Genomic DNA, 19,750 nt, shown 5'->3' with positions numbered 1-19,750 from the left:
ATTAATCTTCAGTACCAAATTTTGTATGTTGAAGCTATCAAATGTAAGTGTCTTACATCTTTAGTGCGTATGAAACGACCAAATGATATGGGCAATTTATATCACCAACCAAAGAAACAGCACACGATGAAACGAGATCGGAGGAGGAGGTCCCGCTGTTGGCGCGGACGCCGGTTGCCGCTGCTCGGGAAGGGGCCGCCGTCGTCTCCTTCAATGTAACGTACGGGGTTGCGGCACGGAACCAAGGGATGCGAGATTGCGAGACTCGGCTTTCATCTGGGCTGGACTCAGTGGGTGTTTGGTTTTTAAAGGGGCGCCTAAAATTCCTGTCACATCGAATATTTGAACATATGCATAAAGTATTAAATATAGACTAATTGCGAAACTAATTACACAACTTGCGACTAATTTACGAGACGAATCTTTTAAGCCTAATTAGTCCATGATTTGACAACGTGATGCTACAGTAAACATGTGCTAATGATAGATTAATTAAGCTTAAAAAATCGTCTCGCAAATTAGCCTCCATCTATGTAATTGATTTTATAATTAATCTATATTTAATACTCTTTATTAGTATCTAAACATTTGATGTGACATTAATTTTAGGAGCAACTAAAAAACCAAACACCACCTCAGTACGAGGTTGGATAGGTTGGGCCCACGCGTGACCTAGACAAAAAATCTATATAAAAAAAACTAGATGTAATAAAAGCATTAACCTTTTGTTTATTTCAGTAAGTTCATCCCTACTGTAATAAAAAGGTACTATTTTTTTTTACATATGGTCAAAAACGATTTTTAGAGCCGGTTATCTAAACAAAAGATAGAATCCTATAAAAAATAAAAGCTTGTTCGAGCCAATTTGCTAATGAGTAAATCGCCTTTAAAAAAAGGGGCTATTGCGTTCTTGCCCCTGCTTGGACGTCCAGTTGTGATTTTATCCCTGCTTTTGTCATCGTTGTGATTTTACCCCTGTTTTTTGAAAACGAAGCTTAAGTTTACCCTTATTCCGTGAACAGCAGGTAACGGTGTCAAATGGACTCAGTAAAGACAAGTTTACCCCTGCGAAATTGCCCCTACTTATCTGAATACGTTGTGATTTTACCCCTGTTTGGCAAACAAATCACATCACCGAATACACAGTAGCTAAATCGATGGACCGACAAAAACTCATTCTTCCTAAATATTGATCCTAATTTTCCTACGGACCAAATCACAGGAGCTGGACGCGATGCCGCACGTGAAGTTGCCGCCGGCAACGAGGAACTGGAAGGAGATCCCGAGCGCCGGCTCGTACAGGGTGGTGGTGGGCCCCCTGAGGCTCCAGCACACTGCGGTGTGGTTGGGCCGCCGGAGCGCGCACGCGTGGGAGTCGCCGACGGCCAGGCCGTACCCGAAGAGGTCCCTTGGCAGCGCGCCGGCGGTAGAGGCGTTCGTCGCCGCGCCGACGTCGTCCGCGCCCGAGCAGAGTCACGTCGGTGCATGCTCGGAAGCCCCCCGCGGCGAGGTACGTCGCGGCGGTCACGTTGGCGAGCCCCGCCTGCACCGCGCTACCCTGCGGGCCCCAACATCGGATGGCCGCGGGCGCGTCGGTCTCGATGAAGGACGAGACCTCCCTGGATCCGCTGTCGGGAAGCGCGCCGGCCATGGATCCACCACGGGAGGGGGGCGCCCGCCATGGATCTAGCCGCCCTCCACCGGATCCAGCCGCCGGGGGGCGCGGCCGCCATGGATCCGGCCGCCCTCCACCGGATCCAGTCGCCAGGGGCGCGCCCACCATGGATCCGGCCGTCCTCCATCGGATCCAGCCGCCGGGTGGCACGCCCGCCATGGATCCAGCCGGATCCGAGGTGAGGGAGAGGGGTTGCGCCGCACGCTGATGGAGGAGAGCCGCGCTCCTTCCCGCCGGTGGAGCCATGGAGGTAGGGGAGGAGGGCGGATCCGTGACGCCATCCGCTGCTGCTGCTGCTCTGTGCCGCCGGGAGGGGCTGAGCCGCCCTGCGCCCTGCCCGACGCTGGATCCGGGATGAGCCACCGCCGGGAGCTGGGCCCGCGCTCGCGGCAACCGTGCACCACCGCGCGGGAGCCGTCGTGGGGGAGAGTGGAGGAGAGAGGGAGGGTTGGGGAGGGGGCGCGTCGGGAGGGGAGGGGAGGGGAGGGGAGGGGGCGTGTCGGGCGCCGGGAGGGGAGGGGAGGAGACCGGAGGGAGAGAGGATGGTAGAGGACGGGGGATTGGAAGGGTACGAGCGGATAAGGGTATTGTCGTCCTTTGGTCTTACTGTGAAGGGATATAACTGACAGAGTTGAAAGTAAGGGTAAACTGAGGCTTAGTTGTTACAAAACAGGGGTAAAATCACAAAGACGACAAAAACGAGGGTAAAATCACAATTGGACATCAAAGTAAGGGCAAGAACACAATATTCCCTTAAAAAAACGACACCTATTATAAATATTATTTCTGTGCTAGTATCGGTTCTCTCTCTTTTTTAGGTACAGTAAACAATGCTTTATTTAGGATATAAGCTAACCCATTTTGATCGTACGGCTCTGCATTTCCTGTTGGAGCGTACGTGTACGGCAGATGCGATGCGGATCCATCTCGATCGTGTCGTGTATGCATGCCAATTGCAGGATATGTCATGTCATATATATATAGATACACATAGATCGATCTCAGTACACCGACGATCACGTACGTACAGACAAACAGATAGATGCATGGGCCGGATGGCAGCATCCAGTATATATCAGTATGCACAAACCCAAGCATACGTACACGTACGTGAAATATGTATTTCCAGTGAACGACAGCATTAGACTGCCTGTGCAGACAGTGGTAGTAGCAGTGGTATATATGCATCATGTAGGTACATGCACCTCATCACTGTATAATACAGGAGACGAGGAGTTGAGTACTAGTACTAGTAATGGCGCATGCACGCACTGCACTGCAGTGCTAGCTACTAATCTGATCGTGGATTATTACTGCTGGCCGATTTGGTGTGAGAGAAAAATATTGTTCTGGCTTATAATCTACGATCGTTTACGACCAAACGAACAAGCTGCATATACGTACACACGTACGTATCCATCCTATACGTGGGAAGTACGTATACGTATATATACACATGCATACATGTAGTACTGTACCCGCACCGTGCATTAAAGAGAGATCGATGGAGCTCACGTACTGTACGTGCTTACACATAAACACTGCACAGTGGCAGAGCAGTAAAAAAAATTGATGGACAAACAGCACCTGCTGCATAGCCTGCATGCATGCACGCGCATAGACATAATTTTCACAATTTTCATTGTACATGCAATGTTACTGTGTCGCCCTGCGTACCTAGCATATACATTTAAAACCGTTTCTTAGGTCTGGCTCTGGCCTATGTGGAAGAGCCTTATCAAATGATTTAATAGGAGAAGCTATTTAGAGCCGTTTTCGGTGAAAAAATAGGAGCCAGATGCGTTTTGAAGAAACTATGGCTCCTTTGAGGAGGAGCCCTACCAAGCAAAATCTTATTAGGGCAGTTTTAGGTCTATACTGTTTGGATCACTGGACTAGACTTTAATTACCTAAAGTTAAGGCTCTATTTGGCAGGACTTCTATCCGCTCTGACTTCTCCGGAGGAGCCCTTAGAGAACAAGGCCTAATTCTAAGCTATTCAAATAGATACACTAACAAAATGTGGATTAAACTTTACTCCACGTCAACTCAACTAGTATATAGTTCATGTATCCAAACAGCTAACGAAATATAAACTTTAATCGTCTAAATTTTAGTTGGATCAACGACAATCGATCAGTGAGTCCAGGTGATCCAAAGAAACTCATACCCTTGTAGTTCTCGTCTCTGTCAAAATTAAATTTTGCAGTGCCGTGACATATATATACCGATGAGACTGTATTATTCGTCCTTTGTGTCCAAATTACGCAGTTGGCGAGACAGATATTATTTGATTAATTTGTACGTACTGCGGCGGTACTACTGCCCCGTTTACGGCAGGCTTCATATGCATGCCACTGCACGCTTGCCCCAAATAGGGGTTCTCGCTCGTCGTCCTTTGGACTTGCACATGCATGCATTGCCATCGATAATATGTACATATACATCATCAGGATCGTCAGAGGCCCACACCAGTTGTTTCAGCTGCATGCAGGACTCAAACTTATTTTCTGCCAATGTCATAAGTACAAATCCTTCCTCTTAATGTCAAGATCATTATGGTTTCTACCATATTCAAAGTTTTTTAGACACAGTTATGGGTGCTGTTGCAAACAAGTGAAGAGCAAAACGAGTGGATGATATTTGCAGGCCACACAGTCAAGAGGCATGCATTTTTTTGCTTCCCACATGGATGAATGTTTTCTAGATTTGATCTATCGAATATGGTTTTGAACTATATATCATTTGTATGGTGCTATACTAAGGGTCTGTTTGGATGAGATAGGACGAGTTAATAATTGGACTAAAAATTAGCTTACATTAGTTAAGGTTGGCTAACAACTAGTTGAAGGCACTAAACCCCCCTGTTTGGATATACTAGGGCTAATTTTTAGCTAACTAGAAGTAATAAGCTCTTGTATCCTACAGATCGTAATTGTTGTTGGTGAGTCTGGTAGCATTTTCTACATTGTTTTGTAATAACAATGGACTGATGCATTCTACAGAAAAGATGATGAAGCATTCACGACTTTATTTATTGATTAATAAAAACAGAGGATGAGAATGCCTCCACCAACACGGAGAGGTCAACTGCATCAAGGATGCTAGAACTACATGTATATACAGCTTTTTTCTCTGATGATTCCATTAATTAAATGCACATTCTCCGGTGTCCTATTTGGACTAGTTTTTATCGTACATTTATTATGGAGGCAGCTGTCAGCTATGGCACTGTGGGCTGCGCCTAATATATGATGATTGGGCCGGGCCCATTGGGCTTTTCAGCTATGAATTGGGTCAACAAGTTAATATAAGCCTTTGGTTCCATTTTGCAAAGGCTGGCTGGTGGATAGGAATCCGTCGGACGCTGCCGGCTGCGACACCGGCCGAATGGCCCATCGCGGTCCTTAGGCTTTTCCGTAGCGCCCGCACTCCTTCCATCACACCCCCTGCACCATCGCGGCGTGCTGCATCGCGGCCGAGCCGTTGCACCCGCACCGCCACGACGTGCTCCACCACGCCCGGCCAGCCGCCATCCTTCCTCTCCACCACGCCAAAGTGCGGCCGCCTGTCTTCGTCACACTCCACCGCGCCTCTGCCCCGTCACGGTCTTCTACAGCGCGCCCGCCTCAGCTGGTGCTGGTGCTGCCGTCGCGCGCGCCCAGTCTACGCCGCTCGCTCCTCTCTCCTGCCCGTCGCACGCGCCCACCTCTACTGGTCGGGCGCTCCCTCCCATGTGTGTTGGGCTGGTGATGCTCGCACGCCACCACTCGCCATCGGCTCCCACCCCGAGGCCAGTATGGACCGGCCCCGGTCCCCTTTCCCTATGTTACAAATGTACTCCTCTGTCCCTAAATATTTGTCGCCACGATTTGCGTGCCGATAACTTTGACTCGATTTATAGAAAATCCATGCAACATTTCTATCTTCAAATAAATTTATTAAAAAAACTAGACTCAAATATCTATCCAATGATACTAATTATGTATCATAAATATTAATATTTTTAATATATATTTAGTCAAAGTTGTTTCTCGGGAAACGAAAACGATAGACATTTAGGGACAGAGGTAGTATGCTTTAAGTGTTTCAGATATTTTATAGGTATGTTGCAAGCGTTTCATATAAATGTTGCAAAATAGGTTAGGATGTTGCATATGTTGCAAGTGTTTCAGAGGTATGTTACAAGTGTTTCAAAGGAATGTTGCAAGCGTTTGTTAGAAATGTTTCGTCTGTTTCAGACATATGTTGCAAACGTTTCGATCTGGATGTTGCATATGTTTCACACATATATGTCGCAAGAGTATGTTCGGAATATTTCAGTCGTTTTAGTCTTATGTTGCAATAAGTGTTTTCATATTGCAAGTGTTTTATCTGGATGTTGCATATATTACACATACATGTTTTAAGTGTATGTTTTACATGTTTTATCTGCTTCAGACATATGTTAAGTGTTTTATATTTCAGAGGTAGAGAGTCATGGAACACGGTCCGAGTGCCCGAAAATGGGGTGCGACGAGCTCGGGGCCGCCAGGTGGGGCGTGCTAGGGGCCGGCGGTTAAGGTGCGCAGCGCACCTGGGTCGTGCGGATGGAGCGCACTCGTTCAGTCGTGCTCATCCCGGCTCGTGCGTCGTGCATGTACATGCAAAGTGAATATTGTATAGTGAAGAGAGGGCACAGGCAGGCAGGGATGAGACATAGGTACGGAGTATACACTGTGAGAGAGAGAGAGAGACCCGCGGAAGATAGATTCGGCTGTTTCCATGTGGGGTCTCATTATGATATTTTTCTTTTTTCAAATAAAATTATGATCGGATTGGATTGCAGTGGCTATGAATAATACTCCCAGGGTACAAAATCATCACAGAGTATATGATATTGATATAATCTCAGTCTATAGATATTTAAACAATGCATATAATTTAAAATTCACACTTTTCTGCGGAGGTAAAGAGAGCTTTATTTAACTGGGCCAAACATTACGATCAGCTATTAAGAGGTCAGTTACACACGCAGGTGCCTGCCTCGAGTGACGAAGCCAGAAAAAAATTTAGGAGGGGCTGAACAAAAGAATAGAGATTTTTTATCTTCTCTTAACTTTAGCCCCTCCTATCTAATATATGTATGCATAAAATTTTAAGAGAGAACTTAGGAAAACTCCACGTGCTCAGGATGGGTAGGAGGAGCTGAAGCCCCCTAGCCCCACCGCTGGCTACGTCCCTGCCTGCCTCAACCACATAGGAGTATGGATATTTCGCCTAGTTAAATCATCTAGCTCGTGAGCCACCTTGTTGCGCTCTCTCTTTACCTTATGGAGTTTCCACTCCAGCAGCATCTGCAGATATTCCTTGGCTTCCAAAATGATCCATGCCGTCGGTCTCCATAGCAGTCAAGATCCTGGCGCTATCTGACTCCGCCACAATCGGACCCGGGCACGGACACCACTAGGAGGCCAACCTAAGCCCTTTGGTGCATGCTTGGGCTTCTGCTTCACCTGCAGACGCACATCGAAACAAAGACCCGCCAAGCTGTCAGCACAACGCGAAGGCCGTGAAGGAGAGCGGGAGGTCCGGCGGAGGTAGCGGCGCCGGCGAACGCAGGATGTGGAACGTCCTCGTGGCCGCGCAGTAGCCGCTGCGCGGGTCGATGTCGGGGTCGGACGGAGACGGCGGCATGGGTGCTGTGCTTCGCCGGGGCGGTTGGTGCGCGCGTGTACGAGTACGACGGCGAGGTGGGCGGGGTGGCGGCTGGACACTGACGCTGCTGAATAAGTCAAGAGACCTGCACGGCTCGGAAGGCAACTGGCCACCGGCCACGGTAGCGAAAAATAATGGCATGTTCGTTCGAGCTTATTCAAAACTATTTTTTAGTAGAATATTATTTTTTTCTTACAACATTTCAGCATAAGCATCAGTATAAACCAAATTTCAGCATCAGCGAACATGGTGAATAATAAAAAAAAACGTTACGTCCGATTGCCCATCTATGATGGCCAATCAGTTCGCAGGCTTCTGCTCACGGTTGGAAAATATATATCTGGAATACCCAGCCACTTCCAGCTTTTCTAGAAACTATGCTTTTGGGTGCAGTGGAATGAAAAGCTTAGGATCGACATCTATCTGCAGAGAATGCTGATTGCTTCTATCTGCAGTGCAACTTTGTGGCCTGGATGGACTTCAGGTCAACAGTGAAAGGGGCCCTTACTTATGCCACAAGAATAACATCAAGGCCATGTGCGAAGCCAACCAAATGAAGTGAGCGTAGGGGGACATCAGGAAGTAATTTTCTAAGCTTAATTGCTTTCCTTTGTGCCCATCCTACATCCTCGTCAGGACCAACCTCCATTGACCATAGGTAAAGGTATGGTCCATCTGAGCTTATGTCAGCGCGTCCCAGTCGACCATCCTCTGTTATTCTGAGTATAGTGCGCTCATTGACGCAATCCCATGGCAGGTGAATCAGAGACATTTCTCGTGCAGCCAGGTCATACTTGAGGACAGCTGCGCTACACAGAAAGTAGAGAGCATTCCCTACGAGGGCACTTGGCAGCGCATATATATTATTCACATGGAGGTTATGAGCAGAGATCTCCTCGCTCCATGCAGCAGTCTCCGATGAGTAGACATGGGCAAACATCCCAGTCTCGGACTTGCACACATACACAACAAGGAAATGCCCGCGTCCACAGTCCAGGTGGTCACAGGTGCCGCCGGTGGAGGATCTCCCCCACGAGCTCGTCCATCAGCGCCGGCGGCGCCATGCTGCTCGCCGCGGGTCGGAGCTAGGGTTTGGTCGGCTGAGCTGCGCGCGGTGGATTGGGCATTTGGGCAGTGTCATCTGAGGGGCAGCTCTGATCCTGACAGGTGGGGTCACGGATGCAGCCACAGAAGAGGGGAGGAGGGATATCTCTGAGTCTCTGAGACTCTGACCCTGCCAGCTGGGTCTCATTATGATTTTTTTTCTAAAATAAAATTATGATCGAATTGTAGATTGTTTGCAGTAGCTGATATATAATCTCAATATATATACATGTATTTAAACAATGGGGATGCCCTCCCTAACAATGCATACACACACACACACACACACACACACACACACACACACACACACACATATATATATATATATATATATATATATATATATATATATATGTCTCAAACTGATTACAGATGTGATATATGCTACATTTATACAGTCATGGTGAGGGCGTGACACACTGACATCATGTTGCAACTGATCTACCTACTTATCCAACAAAAAATGACATCACATACAACTACATGCTATAGCTTGGAGCTGATACGCCGCAATGCTAGCTTGGCCAAGTCCTTGCGTAAAATCTTACCCGCCGCATTTTTCGGTGTCGAATCCACAAGGAAAACATGGTGGATTCGCTTGTAGTGCACAACCTGCATGACAAGTGACAACGGTTATTGGGCCCAAGCTTATTGCTGAATCAACTCAACAAAGCTCCCCTCTTTTCTTTTCTTTTTCAAAAAAGAAAAAAAAACACAGTGGCTACAAAATTGTTGTGTTGAGCCAGCAGCAAACCTGTTTGGCGACGAACTCTTTGATGTGTGATTCGTGCAAGTGGCTTCCTGGGCGCCTGACGATGAACGCTACCGGCAACTCTCCAGACTCGTCATCAGGGTATCTGTGTTTTGAAGAATAGTTAGTTAGCATGAATATTCCATTAGTGTCTTTTCCGTTTGAAGAAAATGTTCCATTAGTGTCATGCATAGTCGATTTCTCTTTTCTCATGTTTTCTGGGTGTATGTAATGTATACTTACGGGACAACTGCGGCTTCATCGATATCTGGGTGTGTCTGAAGCAGGTTTTCGAGCTCTGCAGGAGGCACCTGAATGAAATGAAACAGATTCCATCAGGAGAGAAGGCAAGCTCACACTGAAAGTCTGTAACAGATGCTCTGCTAGGCCATGGGATTATAACTGATTAGAAAATCTTAAACGCTGGGCAGATACCTGGTAGCCTTTGTACTTAATTAACTCTTTCAGCCTGTCCACAATGTAAATGAACCCGTCTTGGTCAATATAACAAACATCTCCTGTCCTCAACCATCCTTCACTGTCCAAGATCTCGGATGTAGAATCCTTCTGGCCAAGGTAACCTACGCTAGTGCCCAAATGCGACAAAGTGTCACAGAAGTTTCAGTTTAATGTCAAGGTGATGACGAAATAATCAAGCAAGAACAGGCATCATCATGATATACACTAGCAAAACTAGAACACTGATACTGAATCATATATAGCTCAATGCATGGTTATGAATGATTGAATGGACCTGCTACCTTTCATTACAAAAGGGCCTCGGACCCAAAGCTCCCCTGGCACACCAGGCGGCAGGGCAGCCCCTGTTTCTGGATGAACAATCCTCGCTTGGGCGCCCCATAAAAGACGGCCCACGGATCCAATTCGCGCGCTTTCTTCGTCTCCAACAGCACGGCAGAAACCGGATGTAGTCTCCGTAAGACCATACCCCTTTTACCAATTGCAGATACTGTAACAATTAGTATAATTCCAACTGACCACTTGGGCGGGCATCAGATTGCTTGCAAGTGATTTAATTTGTATGAACCAGTAACGATAATCTCTGAACAAGAATCGAAAAACATGAACTGGCAGCAGTGAAACCAACCTGGGCAAGGCTTACGCCGGGGAACTTGCGCGAGAAGCGCGCAATGAGGTCAGCCGCGACGGGCGCGCCGCCGCAGGTCACCGCCTTGAGCGTGGACACGCGGGCGGTGGCCGCCGCGTCCTCCTCGGCGGCCCGCACGATGGCCAGAAGCGCCGGGGGCGCCAGCGCCAGGCGCGTTACTCCAAACCTTGGTATATCAGCTAGGACCGCCGTGGCGTCGAACCTCCTCCTGGCCGTGTGCAGCACCAGCGTGTGCGCCGCCGACGGCACCCTGAGGCAGAGGATGAAGCCATAGATATGGAAGAGGGGCACGGCGACCATAAACACCTCCGGCCCCGGCGCCGGCGCCTGCGTGGCGATGCTGGGCATGAGGTTGCGGTGGGTGATCACGACCGCCTTGCCGCGCCCCGTGGTGCCCGACGAGTACAGCACCGCCGCCGGGTCCGACTGGCGCACCACCACCGCCGCCGCGTCGTCCTCGGGCTCGTGCAACAGGAACGAGAGGAACGTCGGGGAGTCGAGCAGCACGGTGCGGAGCCCGGGAGGGAGCTTGCCCCTGGTGCCCGCGACGGCGAAGGCGACGCGGGGGTTGGAGAGCGCGAGCAGGCGGGAGACCTCGGCGGCGGTGAGCGCCGGGTTGGCGGGGGACACGACGGCGCCGACGGCCATGAGCGCGTAGTAGAGCACGGGGACGTGGACGCCCGCGGGCGCGAGGACGAAGGCGACGTCGCTCGGGGCGAGGCGGACGCGGGCGCGGAGCGCGGCAGCGAGCGCGCGGGTCCTGGACAGGAACGCCGGGAACGGGACGGCCAAGCCGGTGCCGGCGTCGACGAGCGCCGGGCGGGACGACGGGGGCAGCGGGTCGGGGAGGAAGGACAGCGCGAAGGCCGGGAAGGAGAGCGGGAGGTCCGGCGGAGGTAGCGGCGCCGGCGAACGCAGGCTGTGGAACGTCCTCGTGGCCGCGCAGTAGCCGCTGCGCGGGTCGATGTCAGGGTCGGACGGAGACAGCGGCATGGGTGCTGTGCTTCGCCGGGGCGGTTGGTGCGCGCGTGTACGAGTACGACGGCGAGGTGGGCAGGGTGGCGGCTGGACACTGACGGCTGCTGAATCAAGTCAAGAGACCTGCACGGCTCGGAAGGCAACTGGCCACCGGCCACGGTAGCGAAAAATAATGGCATGTTCGTTGGAGCTTATTCAAAACTATTCTTTTAGTTAGAGAATAGTATTTTTTTCTTACAACATTTTAGGATAAGTCAATTTTAGCATCAGCGAACAGGATGAATAATAATAAAAAAAGCGTTACGTCCGATTGCCAATCTATGATGGCCAATCAGTTCGCAGGCTTCTGCTCACGGTTGGAAAATATATATCTGGAAAACCCAGCCACTTCCAGCTTTTCTAGAAACTATGCTTTTGGGTGCAGTGGAATGAAAAGCTTAGGATCGACATCTATCTGCAGAGAATGCTGATTGCTTCTATTTTCTGTTCTTGGGGTTCTTGATTTACTGCTGGCCTGCTACAGAGAATGCCACTCGTTTCTATTTTCTTGAAGTTCTTGATGTACTGGTAGATTTTCTCTAATCAAGAGATCTGTCAAATTTGGTTCCAATCTGATCAATGGACTAATATGGCAGATATTTGAATTTAACTTTTTTTCTGTTTAGAGTTCCACTGTTTAGTTGCCTACTATGCGCTTGCTAATTAAAATTATATTTTAGCATTTCAGAGGAGTTCAAGACGCTGGTGGGAAAAGTACCCATCCTGAACTGAATGAAGAACTTAAACTCTGCAATTCCTATTAGACTGTTATGCATTCATCTCCATATCATCTCTCTCTTTCTTTCCAAAATTTGTTATCAGTGTTGTTTTGCCCCCATCCTTTCGAAACTGAACGAATATTGGTGGATGTGCCAAATATTTGAATTTAATTTTTGATGTTTGCAGTTCCACTACTAAAATAAAATTATGATCATATTGGTTATTGGAGACACGTTTGGAGTGGCTACGAATAATAATACTCCAGGGTACAAATTCATCAGAGTACGTAGTATCTGATATAATCTCAATCTATAGATATTTAAACAATGCATATAATTTAAAATTCACACTTACTCAATTACTCTCAATGTCTTAAACTGATTACAAACGTGATATCTGCTACAACTTTTATACAGTCATGGCGAGGGCGTGACACCCTGACATCACGTTGCCTACTTATCCAACAAAAAATGGCATCACATACAATGCAACTACATACTATAGCTTGGAGCTAATACGCCGCAATGCTAGCTTGGCCAAGTCCTTCCGTAGAATCTTACCTGCCGCATTTTGTGGTATGGAATCCACAAGAAAAAACATGGTGGATTCTCTTGTAGTGCACAACCTGCATGACAAATTATAACGCTACCGGCAAGACCGTGTGGCTCTACCTCGAGGATGAATTCCTCAGGTAGTGCAAGTTCCGTGCCCTGCTGCTGGGGGCCGAGTTCGCACCCTCAAACAGGGCGTCCTCTCCATCACAGAATATTGTTGCCACCTAGAGACGATGGCTGCCTCCCTCGCCGACCTTGGTGATCCGACCGACGATCAACAACTGGTCCTCACCCTCCTTCGTGGCCTCAATGGCAAATTTTGACACATGGTGTCTAACTTGAAGATGTAGCGGTCGTTCCCCACATTCGATGCGGTGCGCACGCTGTTGCTCCTCGAGGAGATCGACGTTGTTGACACCACAGACGATGACCCTCCGGTAGCACCACCGGCGTTTGTTGTGGCACCACCGTAGCCGTCGCCGTGCCCGATGCAACCGGCCCCTGCCGGTTTTGGCGCTACCTTGGCCAGCGCAACACTCGCCGTCATGGACGTGAGTGGCAAGACCAGCGATGGCCTTCGTGGTCCCCGCCCTGGTGGCGCCCCGTACCCCAACACGTAGACTAGCCCCGTGCCGCCCCACGCCAACCCATGGTCTAGCATGGTGCAGCCCTAGCCTCATAGCTACACTGGTCTCCTTGGCCAAACGCTGCCCCCTGTCCTCGTTGTATGACCACCCCAGCCGACGCTCCACGTCGTGCCCTACCCAAGGCCCTACTACCCGACGGCGCCCCTAGGCTTCACATACGGGGGAGGGGTCCCTATGCTGGCCCTATCCATGGAGTCTTCACCAGGGCTGTAGCAGCCGCCGACACCATGGTCACCCATGTCTGGTGGCTCCTAGGATCAGGCGTCGCTCATTAACAACTTCAACATGAAACTCTGGCAATGAAAATTGGAGTGTTGTAGTTGGGCCTCTTCTAGTAGAAGTAGCTGTTAGATCTCATTGTCCAACTAAAACCAAATAGATGATGGATATTCTCGCCCTTTGTATACAAAAGAGTTCTAAATGATAGGTCCATGGTGTATTTGTAAGCGTCAGGAATATTAGGAACATATAAGGACTTGCTTGTAATTCACAATCCAATGGGGCAACAATCTCCCCTTCCTATAAATAGAGCACTAGGGTTTAGAGGTTGACTTGTGGCCATTTGCTCTCTTTCTTACTTTCTCTAATGTTCTCCTCGCTCTCTCTATTTGGGGATAAATCACCAACAACAAGCAACGATTACTAATAATCACCTCATAGCAACACTTGTTATATAGGAAGTAGTTTCCAAACAACCCAAAGTAGATTTGAAGATCAGTAGATCACTGAATCTAAATAGACTTCATAAAATAGGCTTTGTTTTTAGCCGGTCATGAGAAGGAGGTGATTAGAGGATGAGAAATGTCAGCATAGATAGCTATACTATGAGGGGCAAATGTGTTATAGAATGTTATGAGTTGTGTTTGAATGCAATTTGCGATGTAATAGAACAACTTAAGAGTAAAAGACCAAATCCAGATGAACTGAGGCATCTGTCTGAAATGATCAGTTGAGAGTTGGTTGGTATAGGAGCCATCTAAAGGAGCATCGGGGTACTCAAGAATGGGAACCCAAACCTCGGGCCAATTGTCTACTTGATCATAACTGCAGTAGCAAATCGGAAAACAGTAAACCTACGGGGAAAAAAGAATGCTACATATGTTGCTATTGCCAAGGAAAAAATGTTGCTGACAGATTTAAGTACATTACGTGTTCCATGTTGTCATATCTAAAAGCCTAAAACAATGTCCTTTAGAATCCTAGGTATTTTAAATGTCCTTATCATTGCTGTCAGAATTTTCCAAGGACCATATTGATGCATTTTTGTTTATTTGTGTCTCATGATGATCCGAGCCTATGTACTTTATAAGTACATCTTATGAGTAAGATCTTACCGGGTTTAGATAAGGCCTTACCATTCTTATGCATGAAATAGAAAAAGAAAGGATAACTAAGCTCAGATTTATGGGCACATTCAGCATTTTTTTCCTGTGCAATATCCCTTTTAATTTTTTATGTGCACAAACATACACTGAAGGATTAGGCACAGAAATCCTTTAAACCACTCAATGATATTATGGCCTACCAAAAAAGCAGTTTTGACGGTTGATGTCAAGTTTAGTTACAAATTACTATATCTACTTATATCAGCGACTTTCCATGTTGTTGGCTCATTGAGCCGAACTAAAACAGATTTCTTATGGCAATAGCCTAACTATTCTTAGATTACCTTAGTTCAGAAAGTGGTGGAAGCCGGGCCGGAAGAGTAGTGAATCTACGTGTTGCAAGGTGAGTCGAGCGCAGCGCGATGCCTATCCCCACTCCTCTGTACCCCTGCTCCCTGGAACATACAGGATAGCACCGATGAATGAACTGAACAGCATGGAGAGATAGAGAGCGGCCTTTTGCGTGATCGAGAAAAAAATGAATAGCGGCAGCAGGGGATCTACCTTGTAGGCTTGGTGGAAGAAATCAGCAGCGGGGCCTTGGAGGACGAAGACGTAGGCGGGGCAGGAAGCCTTGTAGGTGTAGAGGAAGAAAACAGAGGGGCCTTTGCGGTTGAAGACGTTGGTGGGGCAGTTGGAAGCTTCCATGAGGGGTTGGAGAAGGAGAATGCCGGGGCGGATGAACTCGACGATGGTGAAGTCGGCGGCGGAGGGGTAGGAGGCCTCGACGCTGAGAGCTTCCCGCATCTCCATGAGGGGTTGGAGAAGGAGAATGCCGGGGCGGAGGAACTCGACGGCGGTGAAGTCGGCGGCGGCGGGGTAGGAGGCCTCGACGCTGAGAGCTTCCAGCATCTCCAAGCCCGTGCGGTCGCGGCCGCCAGCTGTTGGGAGGTGCCGTCGCCTGCGCGCTTTGAGAGCTGCAGTGCCAGCTTTACCAGGTCCATGAGGACGGAAGGGACGGCGGTGGAGGGGATGGGGGAGGCGCCGCGGCGGCAGCGGCGCCGTTGTGGAGAAAGTGATGGGTGGCGATTTGGCAAAGTATGCTAGTTGGGTGTAGAAAGAAAAAGAGCCTTTCCTCTTGTGCCACTACGAAAGATGTTTTATTTCTGCATGTCACTAAAAAGTTTACACGGATCCTGGTGCTATGACGCTAAACTCTTTTGTCCAACACGTCATTCCATTCAGTTTTGCTCCTAACGGTGGTTAACGACACAGCCAAATGACTTAGATGCCCTTAGACTTGAGAGGCTCTATGAACTAGTTGATTTGTTTCTGTGCCATTCCCAGGCCAGCTCCAGGCCAAGCGTTTTGGTGCCAAAGCCAGGATTGTTGGCGCCAACTGAGCCCCTGGGCTTCTCCTCCTATATATAGGTCCTCAGCCCTATCTATTGCCACTCATCCAACTTGAGCTCTATCTCCTTCACCTCTCTCCTGCCACAGCTATGTCTCAAGCTTCTAGCAGCTATGGTGGTAGGATCAAGCAGGTGATTTGCCCCAACTGTCATGTGCTTGCCAATCGTTTCATCTCGATGACCCGGAAGAACAACAACTATGCATTTCACAAGTGCCCCTATTTTGCAGTTTGTGTTTCCTTCTCTGCTCATTTTTTTCTTTGCCTATTTCTTTTTTTTGTTTGGTGACAATGTGTTGATGCTTTGGGTTTGAGATCGGAGGCTGTCAGTATTATCAGTGGGAGGATAAAATAGAGGACACTGAAGTGCAGACACCTACAACCCCTACTCCACTACAGACAGTTCCCCTACAAGCAGTGGCACCACCTGGTGGTTTTCCTGGCGCCCAATGACACCATGGCGCCAACAATGACGCTCAATGACGCCTCCACCGTTGAGGCCCCAGCGCCTGACGAACGAGGCCACTCACCATGCTGCTGAGGCACGCGATCGGGATCTCACCAACAAGGAAGCCACCAACGCCACCCTTCGCATGCAGGCGATTGCCATCCTCAACATCAAGGTCCTCGTCCCTATGACCTTGGAGAAGTCACCTGACAACTATGGCCATTTGCGCTTCCTCTTCATCGTCGTCCTCGACAAGTACAATCTCAAGGATCACGTGATCTCCGACAACTCCTACCCCAATCGCTCGGTTTGGGCGAGCATGGACTGTTGCGTCATCTTGGATCTACCACATCAGCTCCAATGATCTGTAGCAGTCGTTGATGCTTTGGAACCCTCCAGCCTCGTCATCAGGGTATCTGTATTATGAAGAATAGTTATTGTAATATTCCATCAGTATCTTTTTTTAAAGGATTGATTCTCATGTTTTCTGGGTGTATGTGTACTTACGGGACAACTGCGGCTTCAACAATATCTCGGTGTGTCTGAAGCAGGCTTTCGAGCTCTGCAGGAGGCACCTGAATGAAATGAAACAGATTCCATCAGGAGAGAAGGCAAGCTGACACTGAAAGTCTGTAACAGATGCTCTGCTAGGTCATGGGATTATTATTGCTAATTAGAAAATTTAAAACACTAGCAGATAGATACCTGGTAGCCTTTGTACTTAATTAACTCTTTCAGCCTGTCCACAGTGTAAATGAACCCGACTTGGTCAATATAACAAACATCTCCTGTCCTCAACCATCCTTCACTGTCCAAGATCTCAGATGTAGAATCCTTCTCGCCAAGGTAACCTACGCTAGTGCCCAAATGCGACAAAGGGTCACAGAAGTTTCAGTTTAATGTCAAGGTGATGACGAAATAATCAAGCAAGAACAGGCATCACATTATGCACTAGCAAAGTTGGAACACTGATACTGAATCAGATAGCTCCTCAAATTAACCGAGAACATATTCTCCACATGAAGGGATAGGGACCACACAGGAATGCCAACATAATTCCTTTTTTTTTTCTTTTCTTTTTGTGAAGTTTACATATTCTGTAAACAGATGCAAGGTTGGTAGCATATTTTCTTTGGTGGCTGAAGAAGCAAATATAGACACTCTAAAAGCTGAAACTCTTGTCAACTTATAAAACTATTGCAGGACATTGCTGGTCCGGCCATACCAAAATTCCATGAAAACAACACAGGTGCGTGCATATCTGAATCTGAATATACAATACCCCTGTGGATTCACTCAAACTATAGCTATCAGGAGGAAAAGGTCCTCTTAAAAGCAACGTTATCATTTCATACGAGCAAAGTGGATACTAGCATATTGTTTTACTACTAGACTAATTGCATGGTTATATGGACGTACCTTTCATTATAAAAGGGCCTCGGACCCAAAGCTCCCCTGGCACACCAGGAGGCAGGGCAACCCCTGTTTCTGGATGAACAATCCTCGCTTGGGCGCCCGATGAAAGGCGGCCCACGGATCCAATTCCCGCGCCTTCTTCCTCTCCAACAGCACGGCAGAAACCGGATGTAGTCTCCATAAGACCATACCCCTTTTACCAATTGGAAATATGTATAAAAAGTGTAATAATTCACAGACAATTCTAACTGATCAATTGAGCATTAGATTGCACTCTATGCTATGATGAACACAAGTACACAACTGCAATTGGAAACAAGTAACAATTAGTATAATTCTAACTGACCAATTGCGCATCAGATTGCATTGTACGATGAACACATAATTGCAATTTCAAGTGATTTGTATGAACTAGTTGTTACGATAATCTCTGAACTAAGAATCGAAAGACATGAATTTGCAGCAGTGAAACCAACCTGCACAAGGCTTACGCAACTGCAATTGAGCATCAGATTGCAGCACTCTATCTGAATTTACAATTAGTATAATTCTAACTGACCAATTGCGCATCAGATTGCACTCTACGATGAACACACAATTGCAATTGCAAGTGATTTGTATGAACTAGTAGTACATGAAAGACATGAACTTGCAGCAGTGAAACCAACCTGGGCAAGGCTTACGCCGGGGAACTTGCGCGAGAAGCGCGCAATGAGGTCAGCCGCGGCGGGCGCACCGCCGCAGGTCACCGCCATGAGCGTGGACACGCGGGCGGTGGCCGCCACGTCCTCCTCGGCGGCCCGCACGATGGCCAGCAGCGCCGGGGGCGCCAGCGCCAGGCGCGTTACTCCAAACCTTGGTATATCAGCTAGGACCGCCGTGGCGTCGAACCTCCTCCTGGCCGTGTGCAGCACCAGCGTTTGCGCCGCCGACGGCACCCTGAGGCAGAGGATGAAGCCATAAATATGGAAGAGGGGCACGGCGACCATAAACACCTCCGGCCCCGGCGCCGGCGCCTGCGTGGCGGTGCAGGGCATGAGGTTGCGGTGGGTGATCACGACCGCCTTGGCGCGCCCGGTGGTGCCCGACGAGTACAGCACCGCCGCCGGGTCCAACTGCCGGACCACCGCCGCCGCCGACGCCACGTCGTCCTCGGGCTCGTCGTGCAGGAACGAGAGGAAAGTCGGGGAGTCGAGCAGCACGGTGCGGAGCCCGGGTGGGAGCTTGCCTCTGGTGCCCGCGACAGCGAACGCGACGCGGGGGTTGGAGAGCGCGAGCAGGCGGGAAACCTCGGCGGCGGAGAGCGCTGGGTTGGCGGGGGACACGACGGCGCCGATGGACATGAGCGCGTTGTAGAGCACGGGGACGTGGACGCCCGCGGGCGCGAGCACGAAGGCGACGTCGCCCGGGGCGAGGCGGACGCGGGTGCGGAGCGCGGCAGCGAGCGCGCGGGTCCTGGACAGGAAGGCCGGGAACGGGACGGCCTCGCCGGTGCCTGCGTCGACGAGCGCCGGGCGGGACAGGGGCAGCGGGTTGGGGAGGAAGGACAGCGCGAATGCCGGGAAGGAGAGCGGGAGATCCAGCGGAGGTAGTGGCGCCGGCGAAAGCAGGCCGTGGAACGTCCTCGTGGCTGCACATTAGCCGCTGCGCGGGTCGATGTCGGGGTCGGACGGAGACGGCGGCATGGGTGCTGTGCTTCGCCGGGGCGGTTGGTGCGCGCGAGTACGAGTACGACGGCGAGGTGGGCGGGGTGGCGGCTGGACGCTGAGCCTGCTGAATCATATCTGAGTGAAGAGATGTTATATTATGGAAGAATATAATTAAATAAAAAGGTAATAGAATATTATATCAAA

General features: G+C 49.2%; 3 protein-coding genes, 1 long non-coding RNA gene and 1 pseudogene across 4 annotated transcripts; 1 reads left to right on the top strand and 4 right to left on the bottom strand.

Moving 5' to 3' along the window:
• Nucleotides 1–1,686: 1,686 nt before the first annotated feature.
• On the bottom strand, nucleotides 1,687–7,351 carry LOC136550721 (formin-like protein 14). The gene is made up of 2 exons (XM_066542321.1): nucleotides 7,215–7,351; nucleotides 1,687–2,281 (listed from the first exon to the last, which is right to left on the bottom strand). Exons 1-2 carry the CDS (start codon nucleotides 7,349–7,351, stop codon nucleotides 1,687–1,689), a joined length of 732 nt encoding a protein of 243 aa, XP_066398418.1.
• A 481-nt stretch (nucleotides 7,352–7,832) lies between these two features.
• Nucleotides 7,833–8,862, top strand: LOC136549330 (uncharacterized). Its single transcript, XR_010781875.1, has 2 exons — nucleotides 7,833–8,030; nucleotides 8,130–8,862. It is a non-coding gene; the product is annotated as an uncharacterized lncRNA (long non-coding RNA).
• On the bottom strand, nucleotides 8,822–11,511 carry LOC136549323 (4-coumarate--CoA ligase-like 7). Its single transcript, XM_066540561.1, has 6 exons — nucleotides 10,339–11,511; nucleotides 9,992–10,181; nucleotides 9,666–9,811; nucleotides 9,474–9,541; nucleotides 9,234–9,336; nucleotides 8,822–9,091 (listed from the first exon to the last, which is right to left on the bottom strand). Exons 1-6 carry the CDS (start codon nucleotides 11,350–11,352, stop codon nucleotides 8,966–8,968), a joined length of 1,647 nt encoding a protein of 548 aa, XP_066396658.1. The 5' UTR covers nucleotides 11,353–11,511; the 3' UTR covers nucleotides 8,822–8,965.
• Nucleotides 11,512–14,893: 3,382 nt separating this feature from the next.
• On the bottom strand, nucleotides 14,894–15,893 carry LOC136549327 (uncharacterized). Its single transcript, XM_066540564.1, has 2 exons — nucleotides 15,187–15,893; nucleotides 14,894–15,077 (listed from the first exon to the last, which is right to left on the bottom strand). The coding sequence occupies exons 1-2, from the start codon at nucleotides 15,532–15,534 to the stop codon at nucleotides 15,012–15,014; spliced, it is 414 nt and encodes a 137-aa protein (XP_066396661.1). The 5' UTR covers nucleotides 15,535–15,893; the 3' UTR covers nucleotides 14,894–15,011.
• Nucleotides 15,894–16,069: 176 nt separating this feature from the next.
• Nucleotides 16,070–19,597, bottom strand: LOC136549324 (4-coumarate--CoA ligase-like 7; annotated as a pseudogene).
• Between the last annotated feature and the right edge of the window lie 153 nt (nucleotides 19,598–19,750).

Source organism: Miscanthus floridulus, chromosome 4 (genome assembly GCF_019320115.1).
Source record: "Miscanthus floridulus cultivar M001 chromosome 4, ASM1932011v1, whole genome shotgun sequence".
Taxonomy (NCBI): Eukaryota; Viridiplantae; Streptophyta; class Magnoliopsida; order Poales; family Poaceae; genus Miscanthus; species Miscanthus floridulus.
This window is presented reverse-complemented; position numbering and strand designations above follow the sequence as displayed.

Coding starts and splice junctions, on each gene's coding strand:
- LOC136550721 (XM_066542321.1), bottom strand. CDS start 7,351: ATGCCGCCGTCTCCGTCCGACCCCGACATCGACCCGCGCAGCGGCTAC. Junction 2,282..7,214: donor TCCTTCACGGCCTTCGCGTT/GTGCTGACAGCT, acceptor ATCCCTTCACAG/TAAGACCAAAGGACGACAAT.
- LOC136549323 (XM_066540561.1), bottom strand. CDS start 11,352: ATGCCGCTGTCTCCGTCCGACCCTGACATCGACCCGCGCAGCGGCTAC. Junction 9,542..9,665: donor TTAAGTACAAAGGCTACCAG/GTATCTGCCCAG, acceptor CATTTCATTCAG/GTGCCTCCTGCAGAGCTCGA. Junction 9,337..9,473: donor GATGAAGCCGCAGTTGTCCC/GTAAGTATACAT, acceptor TTCAAAACACAG/ATACCCTGATGACGAGTCTG.
- LOC136549327 (XM_066540564.1), bottom strand. CDS start 15,534: ATGCTGGAAGCTCTCAGCGTCGAGGCCTCCTACCCCGCCGCCGCCGAC. Junction 15,078..15,186: donor TCTTCCACCAAGCCTACAAG/GTAGATCCCCTG, acceptor TGTATGTTCCAG/GGAGCAGGGGTACAGAGGAG.